We start from the raw sequence: 20,496 nt of genomic DNA, 5'->3' as shown, positions 1-20,496 counted from the left end.
GAATGCAGAAAACTGAGGATGCTGGAAAAGTTCAAATTCTCTTCACCAGCCGCGCCAGGTAATCTACATGGGTGCTGGATTGCAAACATGTAGCCAAATCATAGTTATGAAATCAGTTGGATATCCACTTTTCTAGACGACATGCATGACACTTTGAACCTTAGCTCTTAGGCTGCGAGGAGAACTCTCAGGAACAGGACAGAAAGAGGTTTCTTCTGGGTCCGTGTCCCATCCGAGCCGTTTGCAGCCTCTGCTGATCCGGACAAACATGGCAAGACTCCGGAGGAAAGCTTGCATAGTTCTGCTTCTCTTCACCATATTCGTCTTCGGTACCATGATGGGACTGAGGACCCTGAAGCCCTCTGACGGCTTCTCGGATCTGGCTCCAGGCTTGGACTTACTGCCGATGATAGGAGGGAAAGTGGACCGTCGCTCCGTGTCCCGGGACACCACCTCGTCCCCGGTTCAAGCCCAGCAACCTGCAGGCAGCAACACCAAAGCAGTTTTGTCCAACTCAGGTCCCGAGGGGACTATATTTTACGATGTTCATATTTTTTACCACATCTGGTATGGCAACCCCAACATGGACGGTAAATTCATTCACTGGGACCACATCCTTGTTCCACACTGGGACCCCAAAATCGCATCCAGCTACCCGAGAGGGAGACACATGCCGCCCGAAGACATCGGCGCTAGTTTTTACCCCGAGCTTGGTCCGTACAGCTCCAGAGACCCAGACGTGTTGGAGTCCCACATGGAGCAGATCGGAGCGTCTGCAGCAGGTACAGTTCAGAAATGACGAGGACACTGTAAAATAACTGAGTGTTGTTTGTGGTGCTTGACAGAAATCCCCCTGTAAGCTCAAAGCTGCCTCGTTTTCGCTCTCAACATTTTCAGCACCACGCATCCACTGGACAGCTCCCTAAACGCTCAGCTCTGAGTGCTGAATTTCTGCAGATAGAAACTTCATGGATTAAAAAAACTCAGATTGTGTATCCTATAGATTGACATTTTGAGCCTTATGTTTACGTCGACTTTCATAAATATATCAATTTCAAAAATAAAAGCGTAACATAATTTATTATGCTTTGAGAAATTTTCCAAGGGTGAGGTAAAAGGTTGAAATAAGTATCCGGATACACATGATTATTATATTTAAGGCTTCATTTCATAAACCACATTTAATGCAGTTATTTATCACGCTAGTAGAATTTTCAATTTAAATAATTCCTCACAAGTTTGAGCTTGTTCTTTTTTAAGCATTGCTTTAATTTAACAAAACTAGATTGAGCAACATTTCCATATCATCATGACTGATGTCTAAGAGTAACTTGTTCAACTTTATCAAATGTGGGCTGCACAAGGATGACTTGGTTGATGCTTTTGCATCACAGCAAGGAGGTTCCTGGTTCAATTCCCAGCTGAGACCTTTCTGTGTAGGATTTGCATGTTCACCCTGTGCATACATGAGTTTCCTGCGAGTGCTCCGGCTTCCTCCCACAGCCACGCTCGTTGTGTTCATTGGTCTCCCTGAATTGTGAGGTGTGAGTTTGAGTGGGTCTGGCTGTGTGTCAGCACTGTGATAGGTTCTTGTCCAATGACAGCTGGGATAGGCTCCAGCCCAGTGACCTCGAATGGGATAAGTGGTATAGATAGTAGATGGATGGATGGATGAGAATCCAGGGCTCACATCGTCAGTCAAGAGCAAATTTGTTTGACAGCCACAGAACCAGCATTCAAGAAACCACAAATCTGAAGCCAATCAAACAACTATGAACAACAAATAACTCAACAATAGCAATGAATAAATTCTTAAAACATATATGAGAATAGAGCTTCAAACGGATTTAGATTCTGCACTGTGGTTAGGAGATTGTGTTAAAAAAATAATGCCCTTTATTTCTACTCTGAGGACGTCAGACTTAGTTTTAACAGATGTTCATTAAGGCAGTTAAAGTTATTTTGTGGGTCTTATTACAACCTGGTTTGGCCTTTCAAAAAGACAGCTGAGTCCTGTAGCCTGATATCGAGTAACAGCTCAGTGAGTCCAGCTATCAGCAGCCAACACATGATAGGCCCTGATGTTTCTGCCTTGCGGCTCAGTAGGTTATTGTACACCAACCGGAATGATGACCAGACTGTCTGCCCCGTCTGGTCATGGCAGCGACAGATGGATCATGGGAGTGCCGGCTCTCAATCCCTAACTAAAACAATCCATTAAATTAGAAAACACCGCCAGCAAAACTCTGAACAGTTCCACTTGGCTTCATGACTGATTCCCCACCACTTTAAGAGGCTCATAAATAAAATGAAGAGCTGTGGCCATATTCTAAATACACACAGAGATAGTTTGGTACTGTGGGATAATAGTCTCACACAGCTCCACAGCAAGCAGCCATGAGTTTAATGAATGACCTTAAAGTGCCAGGATCCTCTGGTGCCATGAGCTGCTAGGGCTTACATGAAGTTATTTCTCAACCAGCATTCGAGCATGAGGTTGCATTTTCCAGCTGGAATTTATGAGCTGTCACACCTCATGCTGCACAGGAAGAGAGAGACTGCCACTAAAACAAGGAATAAGTAATGATCCAAAGATGACATGCATATTCATCAGTCAGGTGCAGGATGTGTGTGCAGGTAGGTGTTTGGATATAGACAAGAAACCTTCCTGTAGAGAGCTCTGGATGGATTACAGAGTGTGTCTGTCAGGCACATACCCAAGGGCCCAACGAGTCAGAGGGTGGCTGGGGCAAAGCCTGTCTTTTGAAGTGAGAGTAAATATTTCTTTTTGACAAGAAACTACAACAAAGAGAGATAAAATGTGCAAAAGGAAGCAGAACAATTTGAAAGGGACCAGATGATGCAAAACAACCGCAGAAGAACTTTGAAGGGATGACAAAAAAGCACAAAGTTTCCACTTAGCTTCCACAAAGGGTTGCAAAGCACAACAAATCCCAAATAACTAAAAAGAGATGCAAACAGTTTTAGAAAATATGCAAAAGTTTCGTAAGGAGACGCAACCACTAGAGGTTTACAACTACTAACAGACCGAAAAAACTCCTCTAACAGAACCTAAACAACCTCATAGGGAGATCAAACATCCACAAAGAGATGCCCAGAACCAGAAAGAATCACAAAACAACCAGAAAGAGCTGAGTTTTACTTTGAATGTTGTCATCACAGAGACCTTGTATATGTCTGTTTCCTAGAACCCATTGTCTCATAATCCGTCCTTGCATACAACACCTAGCTACAAACCTGACTGCCATCTGTCTGAGTCCTGTTCAACATGTGCGGTAATTACTTTAATGGATTCCCTGGGCAGATATTTCCAGCGTGTTCATTTGATTGTCTCAAATGACTCTGTTAAACTGTGTGAAGGGCTGCGTGGAAACCCTCACAGTTAATTTATGAAAGCTAAGGTTTGTTGGCTCCAATTCCTTCCCACAGGATCGTCAGCATTTCTTAGAACTGGCATGTAATCCACAATGTGCGAGAGAGCAGTCTCAGAGGTTATACGCACTTTGGACGTAAGGTTTTCTCTGTAGATCTTTGGTCCAGGATAGATGATCAGGCTCATGACTTTCTGACTCCCCAGGGGTTCTGGTCCTGTCCTGGTATCCTCCTGGCCTGGCTGATGATAACGGGGAACCTGCTGAGGATTTAGTGCCAGTTCTACTGGATGCTGCTTATAGGCACAACCTCAAGGTAAGAGGCATCAGCACATTTTTCATTTGTGTGTAAAAGTGTGTGGGACTTTAAAGAAATGGGGGAAATAGTTCAAGGTTAAACAAAATAAAAACTCTGTGATGATACCAGAGGAAAGTACAACAATTAAAAATCAAAAACTTTACTGTTGTCTTTAGCAAGAGACTTCAGAGTCATTAATGGGATTTCCATTTTGAGAGTGCTTTAAGTAGCTACAACAGGAACCAGATAGCTCTCCTTTCCACCCCTATCCATACAGTAGATGGAAGATAAATGTATTGTGGTCTAACATAACTATTCCCAGATACACCTGCTTTCTCCCAGAGTAGCTTTTTAAATAAACTGTTACAGGGACACTTGACATGGACAAAGCTGGCTAGCTCTCTGTGAAATGTGTTTTTTTTCTCTAGTTACACATCTTTATATGCTATTGAGTTCTACAAACAGTCCAGTCACATACAGGGACTTTTTACAAAATGATATAAAAAATGATAATCTGTAACTGGTAAAATGATGATGTCAACAAGCCTAATCCTAACTATATCTACAGGAATAATCTGTGCTGTAATGCCAGCTACATAAAAGATAAGCTCTTGCTGAAATTTGAAGACAAGTGGTTTGTAAACTTTCATTTCAAACCAAAACTAAAGAGTAAAAGAGAACTGTAGTCCTGAATTATAGGTAACGTCTTGTCTGTATAGAAACCAAAAATCCTTGGCTGGTATTCTTCCTCTAGCCATTGAAGTTGGATGATTCAAAAATAGAGGAAAACAGACTTTGTGAGTTGTGTGATTTGAATGAAGTGGAGACTGAATCCCATTTTCTTTTGTACTGTGTCAAATATGATGACCCAAGAGAGTTATTGTGTCATGAAATGGTTCATCAAAACCCTGAAATATTTGGTTTCCAGATTAGCAAAATCTGGAATGGCTGTTAGAGTTTGATGAGCCTGGAGAAGAAGACATGGGAGTATGTTTAATAAGTGTTGTGTTTCACTTATTAAACAGCGATTTTGGGGTCCCTCACTGAATAGAGACCTGCTGTACACTTTAGGATGAAATAAAAACTTAAAACGTCAAAGTTAGCTAGTAAAGACAAACTAGACTTGTGTCTGGTCTCTAGTATAAGACCCAAACCCAAGCATTGCTTCCTTCACAGTTTTCAACACATCACTCAAAAGACATTTATGTAGCTACACACATTTGCAACAGTAACAATGTCTACAGTTTTCCCTCAGCTGTAGCAATGTCCTCATGCTTGAAGGCTCCCTTAAGAGCCTCTGAAAAACTGGTTCCCCAAGTTTTATCCCCATTTAGCACTAAATTCATGACACACTGTACAATTAAAATGTACAGCTGAGAGAAGATCTACAGCTCTAAAACATAGTATCATCTGCATAGAAATGAGTATTGTATTTGTTTCATGCAGATTAAAACATATGGTTAATTAAATGAGAAAATGAAAGCGGACCAAGCAAAGAGCCTTGAGGTATTCCATTTAGTACAATTAGCCAGCTTGAATGGTCCCCACTGGCTTTCACTACTACATAAAAAAAGACATACCAGCTAGAACTGATAAGCACAATGTTGTATTTAAGAGGGACAACTGATCAAATCTTTCATCTTCACTAGCTTAAGAGTCCATTTACAGAGAGATAAGAACGAGGCGTAAATATCCCTTTTTTGTCTCCATCTTGTCATTTCACTTAGACCGCAGTCATGCTGGAGCAAGAAAAGGCTTACTGACGCTTCACAGAGTTGAGGCAGAGAGCTTAATACTTCTCAGAATAGTAATCTCAAACAAAGCCAGTGTGCCGTGGTGAGTCGAACACAGAAGTGGCAGCTTCTTTTTTGTCACAGGAGAGCAAGATTGAGAGCAGTAGAACTCACTCTGCTGTCTCCTCTAAAGCCGTCTTTGCTGCTTAGGGATTTGACTCTGGATGTTTACTGCTGCAGTGACATCTCCAGCATTAGAGCAAAAGCAGGTCAAAGAGCTGCCGCTGCTGTTGCTGCCACTGGATCAGTTGTTCAGTGAGGCTTGAATGAGCTCGGGAGCACATCAGTAGCGTTGAGAAGTGGGGGGTAGGAGAATCATATGACCAATTGCCAATTAGGTTGGAAAATGGCACGTTAGAGGAAAAAAAAACGACAGTCTGTGTTGAGTTCCTTCTTGCTGTCACTGAATCAAAAGCTTATCAATGTTTAACAGAGGATGCACACATGTAATCTGATACAACTCGTGTCAGAAGCTCTCCATATAAAGATAAGAAGGATTAAGACACACATTTTGAAAACATGTCCGTTTTAAATCCACTCATTAGCACAGTGATTAGCTGAAATGGCTACTTTTTATGAAATGATAAAGTCTGCAACATGAGCACACAAGACATATATGTAATGTGTTCATCTGTTTATATGTATTTTAAAAGCTACTCAAAAGTGAGCCTGCTTTCTATATCAATTTGAAATGACATGTAAGAGGGACAAGCTCGTAAGAGTTTTTCTATGTCATAGCAGGCACCATTAATAATGCACCAACAGCATTTACACACTACATGTTTAAATAAAAAGATAAGCAAGCTGTCATGTAGGGGGTGCATTGGCAAGAAAAAAGCATTAGCAATGCTATAGGGTTGAGTTTGAGTTCCTCTACTGAGCTGAACGGTCAGCTGATAAATGTTAGACATAGGTTCTTAGTTCTGAGAAAGAGAAGTTGTGAAAATACCCAAATATTTTCTAGATGTCAACTTTAAATTATGAAGATGCATCTCTTTGTTGTAATTTTCAAATCTTACTTTTTGGGACTGATTTTGACTGTTAGCCAAACAAACAACATACTGAGGTGTCATCTACATAGAGCATACCATTTCCTTTCTTTTTCCAATTACTGATGCTGAAGAAACATCAGGTACTGTAACACATAATGAAAATATTCATAAGTTTTCCTGATGTAAAGATGAGGAGAATGTGTTCCAGCTGAGATATGGGATGTATTTGCCTTGTCCTGAGTATGACAAGCCCTGATGAGTGCCATGACGCTTTTGAGGCCAGCTCATTTAACCCTCCTGTTTGTGCGGGTCAAATTGACCCTTTTAAAAGTCTATTTTAGGCAATATATGCCTTCCAAACCAGCTAAATGCAGCATAAAAATCTGGGCAGCATGTGATAGAAGAGGCGTTGTGTTAATTTATCAACATCACTTCATAAAAAAGAAAAATTCAAAATGTAAAATAAAATAAACAAAAATCTATGTCATGTAAAACTATTGTATATGTATTTAGGGCTTTCCGATGTACATTAGAAAAAGTTTTAACATTAATTTTCATGAAAAACGAGTGAGTTCTCCTCATTGAACAATGATCTGTGAGAATTAAAGAACACCAATGGACCAAATCTTGATTTTAATGGTTAGTAATGGAGTTGAAAATTAATGTGTATTGGGATTTTTGGGGGTTCTGACACTTTTGTGGATAATTGAATGTGCCCCGGGTCAAATTGTCCCAGGAATATTATTGCTGTACCAGAGAAACAAACATAACAGGAGGATTAACCCACATTTGCGAAACCTGCTGTTTGGCTGCAGGCAAAGAAATAATGCATCTCAGTGAGGTCAAGACAGGAAGGGAGAGATTTGACATACAACGCTCAGCTGATGAGGTTTTACACATGATGGTGTGAGGACAAAAAGCTAATAGGCTGAATTAAGGGCTATGTTTTATTATCATAGGTAACCCAGCAAGCAGGATGGTTTCATACAAAGTGAGAAGTGAGTGTCAGAACAGGCTGTTTTGTTCTGTATAAATTGCCTCAACATATCTCACTGAACAAAAGTACTTATCTTTGTGTGATTTGAAAGCACTTAAAAAACACCATTGGAGAGCAGTGCAGATAAATCCTTTTTTCTGTGTTATGTAGTATGCTAAGTGTAGTAGTTCCCAGTGTCCTCTTCCAGATCTGTTTTCTTCCAGGTTCTCCGTTTTTTTTATTTTTTTTATGAACTCCTCCCACTCCCTCAGCACAGGAGGACATTTATCTTTGGAGTGCTTCATCATGCATAATTTTAGTAAAATGCTGACGATGTAGAGAGCTTTGGCTCTGATCGTCTGGAGCCCCAATGCAAATTTTCTAAAGCAAGAATCATAAAAAATGTCTTTGCTCTTTTCCACTGAGAGGAAGGAGAGACACCCAAGTGAGGAGGACAGATGGTCCCACAGGAGAATAGGAAACTGCCAGAAAAAATGTCAGAGCTGGTTTCAGGACACATCCCAATCTTTAATCTTCTTTAGGATGCTTGTGACAATTAAAGAGCAGGTTTGTTTTGAAACATTACGCCCTTGGCACTCTCTGAACCTATAAGCTAACATTTGATGATGATGAATGCCTCTCGACATATGCTTTCAAAATAAATGAAGTTGTTCCTTGGTTCATTATATTGCCCTGAGTAGTGCCTGTTCATCTGTTTCTGGAGAGTCTTAGTTTCACTGTTGATAGGTCACACAGATGCTTCACTCTGGCTTACTGAACCTGAAAAAGAAACCTGTTTTTTTATGATTACTTTTAATTAAAGAGCCTTAAATTCAGTATAAGAGACCCAGGAGAAAAAAAGTTTTGATACTGTTTTTTCTCTAGATAATATAAGTATTGGGGTTGAAAGAAACATATTACAGAAAAACGAAGATTTCATGTCATTTCATGAACATTAAAACACTTATATAGTGGGAACACATCAGAACATTAACATATAACTTTAAAATGCATAGTCAACCCTTGAAAGTCACCTAAATCAAATTTTTTTACTGATTTGATGTGTCAGTGTGTGCGTGTGTGTGTGCATGTATGGGCATGTGTGAGTGTGTGTGAGTGTGTGTGTGTGTGTGTGTGTGTGTGTGTGTGTGTGTGTGTGTGTGTGTGTGTGTGTGTGTGTGTGTTTCTGTGTGTGTGTGCATGTTTGAGTGTGTGCATGTAAAATCCTCTCAGCCTCACTCAGCCCTCTGCTTCCTGGAGTACTTAAATTGGTTAAACACAGATGTATTTAGTCCTGCTGTCCACTAGAAAGGACACTGAATAAAAGTTGTGTTTTGAAAGGGTTAAAATCACTGTACATTTGCAAAATCTTACTAAATGAGGTTAAGACTCTTACATTGAAGAATCAATTTAATTATTTGCAAGAGAAACATGATATCTGCAAAAAAAAAAAAAAAAGATCCCTCACTTCCTTTGGTGCCATAAAATGTGAAAGTTGAGTTTGCAGCCATGTTGAAAAGAAAGTTCCTGTGCTCTGTTGGCCACATCCCCACAAGTGAGACATCATTAGACGGCCCAGGATGTCCTCTTCACAGGACAGTAGGATTTTTAAAGACAGCATATATGGTGCTTCACTTAGATGGCTAAAATGTATGTCCTCCACAGAAGAAAAAAAATGAATTGCCAGGTCTCAGGAGGTTCTGTAAGAAGTAAAAAGGAAAGCTTTAGCAGATCCATCCTCTAAAAAGTGAAGAAAACTTTGAAAATGCTTGTTGTTGTTTTTTTAAATGGAGGTCTGATCAAACCTTCTTGTAAGTCAGGGAATCTAAATGCTGATGGCTTTCATAACACAATTTCAAGTTTCAAGATTTGTTCCTCAAGTTGACATTTTTGATCTAGATTAGATATAATGTATATAAAGGAATCTCATCAGATCCCTGTCAATGGGATATGTCATTACAGTAGATTGGGTTTTGTCTGCCTTTTCTCTCCACACTGACTGTTTTTGCTGCTTTCTCAATACTGCTCTGGCTACCAACATCCTGCAAATGGGAGCTGGAGCACTTTCCATGCTAAAACACAGCCCTCGCCCACAGATGCTACATTACTATGTAGGCTCTGAAAATGGAGATTAGGCCCTCGAAGAGACCAGCATGTATGATTACACAAAAGTAGTATTATATTACTGGGGGTAAAAAAAACCTTTAGACAAGGCAGAGAAAAAGACTGAAACAACAGGAGGAGTCAACTCTTGGAAGCCCTCAGTGTATCTATAAAACTATCTATTATCTATTTTCTATGTCAACTGATGTTTTTCACTCTTGTTCTGTGTTGTTGTCACAGCAACACTCCTTCGCCCTGAGGACGAGAACTGCAAGTTGTCTGGTAGATTAAACTGAAACATCATATGGAAATGAGTCTTTAGATTGGTTCTGTGAAGCTCAATGAGGCATGAATATGGCATTAACCTCGGCAAGATTCATGGCTGGATTAGTCTATTAGAGCACCCCAGGCTGAAACTTTACTGCTGACCCAATCTCAAGTTAATTTATCCAAGGAGCAATCAACGCAACAGGGATCCGTGTCAGGTCGAAGTAAGGCATCATTAATGAGGCTGGTGCTAGGGAGGGGAAAATCAGTCTTGTGTTGTTGGTTTAGGTCTTGATGGGCCGCAGCCCCTTCCTGTTTTGTGAGGAGTGTCTCAACGGCTACGTTCACACTGCAAGACTTAATGATCAATTCCGAATTTTTGCTCAGATCCGATTTTTTGTTTGCCTGTTCACATTACCATCTATAATGTGACCTGTATCCGATTCCAGTGTGAACTGTGAACTTTGTTACAGGGTTACGGTATGAACCCTCAAGCTTTGCTTGTATGGAAGTGTCACCCCATATATTTATAAGGTCCAAGACCTCGCTGTCCCTCCATTGACTTGCTCCATCGTTGCTATCCTCCACTTTTGCAAGGCTACTGCCGCGCAGAATTGTTACCTGTGTCGCTAGTATAAAGTGAAGTGAGTATCAAATGCGCATCAAATCCGCCTTGGCTGAGGTCACATTGAAAAAAATCAGATCTGTATCTGATTCAGGACCACATATTGAAGTGGTCTAAATCTGATTTGAAAAAATCTGGTGTGGGCCAGATTTGAGTGTTCACACTGCCTCTAAAAAATTTGACCTGGTCACTTGACCCCCCAAAAATCGGATTTGGGCCACTTTTGCCTGCAATGTGAACATAGCCAAAGATAATGTCTTGAGGGTCAAATGGGTCGGCCTGTTGATCTTACTGTTGTGTATTGACATCTTAAGTTTGTCCCTCCCGGGATACGGTCCCGCTCTCCTGTGTGTTTACGTGATGCGTCACTGAGTGCAGTGTTAAGATGGCGGCGAAAGGCAATACACGTCCCGGTATAACTCTCTCTGGTCTCCCGTGTCATTCTTATTCATAATACATAAAGTATAACGAGTACACAATACTTACCTGCACACCTCATGGTTCTGCAGGTTTACATGTTCTGAAGAGATGACAGATTGCAGACAATCACCCTCTCTAATCAAGGAAAAAACAATCATTTCAGCTCTGGTGTTACAATGTTAAACTAAAAGTGAAGCCAAAATAAGTGTCTCCATTTCAGCAATATAATGAACTACACATCATGTGTTGCATTATTTACTCTGAAGTTATTGGATTCTTATTTTCTCTTTAAAGTGGGTATAGCTAAGTGACTACAGCACGATTTGAAGTTGTTGTGAGTCATGGAGGTGTAGAGATCTGTTGGCCTCCACACACACTTTATTTACTCACTTTTTTCATCTGGAGGAGGATGAAAGGAAAGTGAAATCTTAACTACAACCACACTTTTTTGGAAAGGGAGCCTGTCTTTCAATTGACTGAAAGAGATGTGTGATGTTGCTTTGATGGCTGCTACATTCTTCTAAAGGAGTATGGGTGGGATTTTGTTAGACTTATGTGTAAAATGAGTCATTGGAAACATTGAAATGTTAAAAGAAGGAGAGAAGAGAGATATTATGATCCATAAAAAGTTTTTTGGGGCTAAAGTTTTGGTATAAAACAGAAGACACCTGACAAAATAACAAAGGGGGAGGAATAATGCTTCGGGAAATGTATTTTGAAACAACATTTTATCATAGATCTCATCTAAAGTTACAGAAAACAAGCTTTGCTAAGATTATAGCTGCATTCACTGTGAGGGGAAGTGCAAGTTTAAATAGGAGACATACACTTACATATTTTGCATAGCTGCATGTTCAAAACTTACAAGAAGATGAATGTGACTGTGAGCAGAGGTGGCTTAGCAGAAACAAATCCAACTCTCACACTAACAATCCCACACCACACAGCTAAAAACACACTGACCCCTCTTTGGGTTAAGGTGTGCAAGAAAAGCTATGTACTCTTTATTATATAAGTTGAGAAGTATTTCAGCAGCACCCACACACGGCTCGTGTATTTTGTATTTTTGTACGGGCAGAGCTGGAGAGCAGATCACATGGATTCAACAGCGGTGCTGCTGCTGCTCGACCTCAGCTTGAAGAGGAGCTGAAACAGTCTTTCTGCCCTGGGGAGGGTGGGGGTGGTTTGGACGGGGACAGAGTAGGGGGGGGGGTATTGTAAGCTGGGTGCAGGCAGGAGGGAGGGAGAGGAGATGAAATGTGCATCATGGGTGCCATGACTCAGTTTGCCTCCCTAAACAATCAGCACCCTGAGGGGCTGTAAAAGTTCTATCAAGTAAGTAGGCCATGTAGCTGGATGTACACAGGGGGAATAAGGCCCAGGGGTGCACCATGATGGCATCGGCCATACAGTCTACTCCACATGACCCTGTGTTGTTGTTTTACCACCGGCTTAGACCTCAGAATCTACGCCGACACTCCTGCATGAGAAAATGTGCTCAACTTAGTTAAAATTGATCTCATTGTTATAAAGGTCTGGACCTTTTCTCTATGTGTTGGCTCATTGTCCTCCTTCAGTGCTTTCTGCATGACATGGCACTAAATTCCAGTCTGCTCAGCATAAATCATGCTGGAGTTGTTCCAGGCTCTTGCTGTCGATGTTTATGAGCTATTAAAATGCGTCGACTCTGTCTCATTTACCTCTAAATTACCACAGAGTAATGGGCCGGTGTGTTTGCAAAATGAGCTGAGTTTTCTGGTGGCCTGTGATCTGCTGCAGTGAGCAGGAGACAATAACAGCTTTTATTCCCCTCTATGGTTGACACATTATTTTGCTTCATCCTCTAACGCAGCCTTGGTTTTTTCAGGATAGGTTCATATTGGATTTCACATCACCGGGCGAGAGTCTACAGAGTTATTGCATCATAAAAAGTTTTTGGGCCATGATATGCTTAGATTGCCAGGATATTTCTCTCTCTATCTTTCTTCTTATTGCTATTTTGCAAGCAAAGTGCTTCGAACACCATCAAGGTGTATGTATTGTTGCACATAAAAGCACTCAACATATCCATTAGTAGCACAAGTAGCTGTGTTTCCTGTCTTCGGTTTGGCAGCCCCTCTGTAGACATGTTCAGTAAAAACAAATTTTCAGACTTTAGTTTATTCCAAGCACCACTTTCATCCATTAGTGCACTTATAGTCAATGTCACAGTGATACTCGGCACTGCCAAAAGTACTTTTTCCATTAAGAAATTCAAGAGCACTGATCATCATGTGCATTTTAATGCAACTTTCCTATTATTAACATTTGAGACACATCATTCATCCGTTCTTATTCAGGATAGCCTTCCAGTACTCTGTCAGTGATACTTCCTGTTAGCCATGCCAATAGTGTTTCTTTAAATGTTCCTTGTGTGTCTCACCCAATTGCTGGCCAGAGAGCTGTCTGTTTTCACGCCCCTAAACTGGGGAACTCTCTGCCTCTGGACATTAAAAGGGTGAGCTCTGTGAGTGTTTTTAAAAGTAAAATTAAGACTTACCTTTTTAATCTAGCTTTTAATCTGGGGTAAATAATTTTTAGACCTGGACTGCATTATTATAATTATTATTATTTTATTATTATTTTGATCATTGCTTTAACATATATTTATCTTATTTAATAATTTATTTATCTATTTATTTCTTGTATTCATCTGATCTTGTTAATGATACCTTATTTTTAACTTTTCTTTCCTCTATTACCTATTGTATTAATTTTACTGTATTGATATTAGTATTCTTTCATTTCTAAGTATTTTATTTATAATCATGCCTTGTATAATTTTACCATTGCTGTTGTTTTCTGTCTCTGTTATTTTGTGAAGCACTTTGGGCTGCATGTTTTTATGTATGAAAGGTTCTATATAAATAAAGTTGAGTTGAGTTTAGGGGGGGCAAACCTGGCCTGTTTGTTCACCTTCACAATGTGTAATTAATGTGTGCTGACCAAATGCCTCTGGACACAAATGGTACACTTAAAACCAATCAAAGTACCTGACTGAGCTGGATAACAAGCTAGTTGAACATTTAGTAAATGCTGTTAGAAATACAGTAAACACATCTTTCCTGTCAACACAAGGTTCAAGTTAGGGATGTGCGTGTAAACTTCACTCTTGCTAGTCGACACCAGAATAACTAGCCTGGGCTTTAGCTCGGCATTAATGTTATAATGTTCTACTACCTGGATGTAAACAAGCACATATGACAGATGGCAGATATTAGTGCATCACAGTTTGTCAGTATTTTAATTGTATGATGTAGGCTTCGTTAGCATACAAACACTCAACCAGACCAATGTGTAATCTGCACAGGCATGGAAAAGTGAACCTGCAAGGAGGGCTGAAGGCCAGTGGTGTTAGCCACATTTGACAAACTCATTTGACATAATTTACCAGCAGACTAGATACATGAAGTGCATGCAGTTTGATACATTTTGACTGTTTTCTGTTTTTTCTTACCTTGAACAAGTTGGTTAGTTGAATTTTCCAGAAACTTGTCAATTCTTAACTTACCTAGTTCAATTGCAGATCTATACTTCCCTCTCTTCTTCTAACAAACCTGCTATTTCCTTTTTTAAATTTACTTATTAAAACAGACTAGATCCAATCTAAATTGAGTTTTAGAGTAAATGTATCAACACTGAAGTGCTACCAACTCAAACACTGTCAACTCCATAGAACAAAACAACACAATGGCCAGTTTAGACAATGTGAGATCTAACATGGCTAAATCCAGGCTTATGATGTGGCTGTAGTGACTATTCTAAACTGATTTTAGTCACTGTCTGGGTGCAGGAGTGAGGTGTTTTTGACGTGCTTCTAAAAGAGTCCAATGTCCAATCCTGTGTTATCGTTGCGTTACTTCTTGCCATTTATTCATGCAAATGATAAACAGGTACAGACAACTTACTTTGAAGGTGATATGCGTGATGAAGATAACAGTGCGGTCTAAGACGAGCGATAAAAACCGTGTGCTCTTCTCGTTCCCAAGATCATTGCTTCACCAGTGCCCCTTTTGTAGCATTTACCTGCCCCTTGTGGGGATTGTGCGAGTAGCAAAACAAAAAACAAAAACAACATAGGTAAAATGGCTCATACAGTGGCATATCCTGATATTTTCTACTGTCCTATCTTGCATATAGTCTCTGATCGACACCCAGTGTCATGTGGTCAACATTTGGATTGATGCTTTTGTTTATGGCTTAATATCTGCTTCACTAATAATATCCAGATGAGCTTCCGCTGAGTTTTGTTCTTAGTACTCTTAGTACTACTTACACAAGTAACTAATATGGTGTATGTGACCAAAATTAAACCTAGCATTGTCATTGTGAGTATTAGCATGCTGGTGCATTGGGCTGAAGCATCTGTGTAACTTTCCATAAGTTTAGTTTTTGCCCGAAGACAGCAATCTTACAACATACTGTATGCTAAGTCAGCCTTGTGTAGCTCACTCTGTGACATCTTACATCCATTAAGTTACTGTTGACCTCCATTATATTAAAAAAAAAAAAACCTTTTCCACCACATTGTTTCCCTTGAGATCTACTGCTTGAGACAGAAAGTGTTTCACTTTGATCATACATAATTCAAACTCACTGAATTCTCTGGTCGAGCTTTAAAATATTCAACTTAAGCACTTTTTGTGTACATGTCACTTCAGGTCCCTCGTGCCTCTGTTGCTGTTTTTTTGTTTTATCAATTGCAAATACCCATTTCTGTGAGCGGTAGCTGTACTAAAACATCCAGGGGAGCATCACTTTGGGTGAAAAGATCTCACACACTGACAGGGTTTATCATAAAACATTGAAAAAGGAAACTTTACAGTCACTCCCTGTCCAGAAGGATCCGTGTGAATGTCTAACTGTGGTGTGGTGGTGAAGTCAGTGTTCCGCTCTTTTATTCATAGGACTTTAGAAAACTTGTAAACAAAGTTATCTGAACATGGTACAAGTGTAGAGAAGAGGCGCTTCATGTCATGCAATGTTTTGAGGCCACATGAGGTCGAAACAGTGCGTGACTACAGACTTCTGCACAATTCTGACAATACAGCTCTTGAATAATATGCATCATATTGAGCCGTTTTCTGTCTGAGAGCCCTTCCTATCAGACTTCCTGGTCAATACTAGCTGTCTGTGAGTGCTGACTTTGCAATCATTTTTTGTATTAGCAGTAATAAGATCAATGGAAATGTATAACTTGTGTCTTTTTCCACGTGTTTTCCCAGGTTGCATTTCACCTCCAGCCATACAGAGGAAGAAACGACCAGACTGTGCATGAAAACATCAAATATATCATAGACAGGTAGGCACTCGTGGAGCTGCGCACTTCATCCATCACTCACTCGCCTCTCAGAGAGTGGCATTAAGATTTCATGCAGAGAAACAACAGTTGAGATTCTTTCAGAGAGCGTTTTTTTGTTGTAGTTTTATTTTTGGACTTTTATGCCTTTACTCAGAGAGGATAGGACAGTGGATAGAGCAGGAGTGACATGCAGGAAAGGTGCTGTAGGTAAGACTCAAACCGCTTGCTTGAGAACTATAGCCTCTGAACATGGGGCGTGCCAAACCGGTGCCTGTCAGAAAACATTTCTGATTACATAAGTCTGCATTCATGACTTATGAAAAAGCTTTCTGAGGCAAAAACTAGTTTTGAAAGCACAAGTATATGTGACTCCAAAAACTTCTCAGAAGAGGAAATTACTTTTTGAACTATTTCATATATTTTGCCAGGGTGTAGTTAAAAGACAATAAGGGTTGTTTTCAGTCTTGTATGGTTCAGACTGCCAATGAGTGAAGAGACAATTAACCTGTGACCGCTTTATAGAAACTATTTGTGCTCATAATTTTCAGTTTCTCCTGAATCTATTGGTCAGGTTTCAATAAGAACATTATGTTGCATCTGTTGTTTGTCTTACTGTATTAAAGTGACAGCTACAAAGTGACTTCAATGATGCATTGACTTGTAATAGGAGGAGTTGGACCTCATTCATTTCACTCCGTGGAAAAATAGCTGTTTTGGACGCCATTCGGAGTTTCCACAATTGCACCCTTGGCGGCAGCAACGAGCACACAACAATATATATGAATACATATGAATACATATAACATAATACATATGCTCTATTTTTTGTAGGCTTATCGATGTGATCTCAAAAATTATAATTTGAACAGCACCCTAAAAAACAGACTGTGAGTGTTTAAAACTAACCAACGTCTGGGCATGTTTATTTAAGGTAATAGATGCCATCAAGCCAAAATATCTACGTGCTCTAGAAAGATCATGGAGAATGTGAAGAACTATATTTCACAGATTTTTGTTCCTCAGGGAAAAAACTAGAGAATTTTCTTTTGGTCTTCACTCACTGAGGTCACATTGAAACCAAGCGGCAACCTCCAGTCTCAAAATATGGAGCCCATGCAGAAGTGCCAAAAACTGCAGTTCATCAAGCATCCGCTTTAGGCAGGCTACTGAAACACTGCAACCACATACACACCCATTCAAAAAAGACTACCTTTGCAGCAATAATAAACATGTTTACAGCCTGGTTCAAAAAACGGTTAAGGTCTGAATAACTAATTTCTCTGTTGGTACACACTGTATGGGGGATGAATTTTTTTTATAACTCAGTATTTTCAAAGATATTAAACTTATGAGTTTTGCCTAAATGAGGGTTAAAACACAAGAAATGTAATATTTTATTAGGCAGATTCTAATAACATTTGTTGGCTCAACAGCTGCTCTTCAGATTCTGTAGTACTTTCTCTAGCAACAGACTCGATAGAAGAGTTTATATAGTTTTTGGCTCCCCCTTCATCACTTTGAGAGCTTACTAAATCCTCATCAAGTCATCAACAATCATCTGGTTTTCTTGGCTCTACCTCACTGTAATTATTTGGCTGCATTATCCCCCCTAAAGGTACGCAGACCACAGCGCCTTCTACAAGTTCACTACCAGCACAGGGAAGAGTCTTCCTCTCTTCTACATCTACGACTCCTACCTGACTCCGCCAGAGTCCTGGTCCGAGTTCTTGACTCCCACCGGCTCCCACAGCGTGCGCGGCTCTGCCTACGACTCCATCTTCATTGCCCTGATTGTGGAGGAGCGCCACAAGCATGACATCCTCGCAGGTGGCTTCGACGGCATGTACAGTTACTTCGCCTCCAACGGTTTCTCCTTCGGCTCCTCTCATCAGAACTGGAAGGCCATCAAAGCTTTCTGCGACGGCAACAATCTGCTCTTCATCCCCAGCGTTGGCCCGGGTTACATCGACACCAGCATCCGGCCGTGGAACAACCACAACATGAGGAACAGGGTGAATGGTCGGTACTACGAGACGGCTCTGCAGGCGGCGCTGAACGTGAGGCCGGACATGGTAACCATCACGTCTTTTAATGAATGGCACGAGGGGACGCAGATAGAGAGGGCAGTGCCTAAAAAAACAGTGACCCGTGTGTACCTGGACTATCAGCCACATGGACCTGATCACTACCTGGAGCTGACCCGGCACTGGGCCGAGCAGTTCAACAAGGAGAAGGAGCAGTGGCTCATGTGAGCGTGACTTGAATGGTCGTGGAAGTGTGTTTACATCAAAGAGAGAGGAGTGAATGTAGAGACTGATCAGGATGGGTGTGTTTAAGAACATGCTTTTACCTTTTACTGATGTCAATGTGAGAGTTTCTGCGTGTATGAATCTGCTCACATGCTGATCTGTAAGAATACGATGTGGTGTGGGAGGAGTGACTGTTTTGAAGTTGAGTAGAAATAAAGGATCATTCAGCTGAATTTGATCATTTTTTTAACCACAGATAAGACTTGTGAGCGGTTCAGTAGGCCTGATTCTGACCTCTGTTCACTGAATACAACTGAATGAATTGTCTCAAGGTCCTTGTCTGACGTCTTATAGTAATAAAAACGTGTCAGGAGGAGAGGGGCTCATTTCTCTCTGTGTGGTTAAATGATAGAAGTGATAACATCAGTGAGCAGTTGTTAGAACGTGCTTTTGTACACAACAGAGTAAGGCTCATATTTTTTACTCTGGCCCTGAAAGTTTCAACCACTGGTGAGTGCATTTTTACAACAATAAAGACTTGCTTGATCTTGAAAGATAAGAGACTGTCCAGCAAAAATCATACTTCTACACCAAGAGGATGATAAAACCAGAGAAATAGATAAACATTTTGAGGAAAATGCCATTTCTAGCTGACAGACAGACACGGGCTTGCATCACTCTCTTATCTGTCAGTGAAAATAAACTCCAGCGTGATAACTTACCATTAAGACAAGAGAAAGGAAAACAGCTAGCCTAAAGCTGCTTTGGAAACTTTTTTGTCACATTCTGGTGAAGAAAGAAAAAGATTATTTTTTTCAAAACTGAAACTTTTTTATGTATTTCATTTTATATCCTTAAAGTTTTTTCCCATTTCTTAGACCTCACCAGTGGGGGAGTCCTTATGAGGAAGAAATGGAGGTGGAAAGTAAAATGAATTATTGATCAGGTGTGTTCAGCTTTGGAGAAAGTGGGTCCATCACACAGGCAGTGTAAGCCCACAAATGCTAAGTTTAGGCTTACATAGATTAAAGTTCTCTTAACCCTCCTGTTATGTTCGTTTCTCAGGACTGAGTCAATTTGACCCGGGGCATGTCTAATTATCCAGAAGTGTCAGAAACCAAAAGATGCCCCAAAAACATTGCTTGTATCTAATTATTAACTCCACTACTAACTATTTCAGTCAACATTTAGTGCAACAGTCTTCTTTACCTCTCACAGATCATGGTTCAAAGAGGATAACTCACTCGTTTTCATAAAAAAAATCATGTTTAAACTTTTTTAATGTACATTGGAAAGACCTACATACACACATATACATATACATATATATATATATATATATATATATATATATATATATATATATATATATATATATATATATATATATATATATATATATAATTTTACATGACTTTGTTTTTGTTTATTTTATTTTAAATTTAGATTTTTTTTCTTTTTATGAAGTGAAGCCCAGATAGTTATTCTGTATTTAGCTAGTTTGGAAGGCATATATTGCCTAAATGGGCAGCAACCTCTGAATATCGCTAGCCTTTCATCCACTTTGACATTAGAGCCTGGGTTATAGAGTGGTAGAAGTTCCTCTACCCACAATCTCAAAGAAACTATTATTATTTGACACTTCTGACCCCTTTTAGCATCCACTTTGACTGCCGGGTCAAATTGAACTGAACAATATATATGCAATATAAACATTCAGGGGGGGTTGCAAATACGTGAAATGAACCATTTTCATTTCATGTGTTTGTAACACTAATTAAGCCATGAAGAAGAAGTTTCAAACCAAAAACATACCTTTTAAATAATTATTATTAGTAGTATTTTTTTAACGCTATAGTGGGTCAAATTGACCCACTATAACCGCAACATAACAGGAGGGTTAATATTCATTTGTTCATCTGGCCTGAATAAAAACACTCCTTAATGAAGCTTTCCCTCTTTTGTTCATTTTTTGGAGTAATTTAGATTGGAAGAAATCCTGCCATCAACTGAAGTACATCTAGTTTCAGGAAGACACTT

At 39.9% G+C, this 20,496-nt stretch overlaps 1 protein-coding gene across 1 annotated transcript; it reads left to right on the top strand.

Moving 5' to 3' along the window:
• Positions 1–253: 253 nt before the first annotated feature.
• Positions 254–18,834, top strand: LOC117823478 (glycoprotein endo-alpha-1,2-mannosidase-like protein). The gene is made up of 4 exons (XM_034698686.1): positions 254–782; positions 3,599–3,708; positions 16,131–16,207; positions 17,823–18,834. Exons 1-4 carry the CDS (start codon positions 269–271, stop codon positions 18,457–18,459), a joined length of 1,338 nt encoding a protein of 445 aa, XP_034554577.1. The 5' UTR covers positions 254–268; the 3' UTR covers positions 18,460–18,834.
• Positions 18,835–20,496: the final 1,662 nt, after the last annotated feature.

The sequence above is a fragment of the Notolabrus celidotus genome, chromosome 12 (assembly GCF_009762535.1).
Source record: "Notolabrus celidotus isolate fNotCel1 chromosome 12, fNotCel1.pri, whole genome shotgun sequence".
Classification (NCBI taxonomy): domain Eukaryota; kingdom Metazoa; phylum Chordata; class Actinopteri; order Labriformes; family Labridae; genus Notolabrus; species Notolabrus celidotus.
The sequence above is the reverse complement of the archived record's forward strand: the minus strand, read 5'-3'. Positions and strand labels throughout refer to the sequence as shown.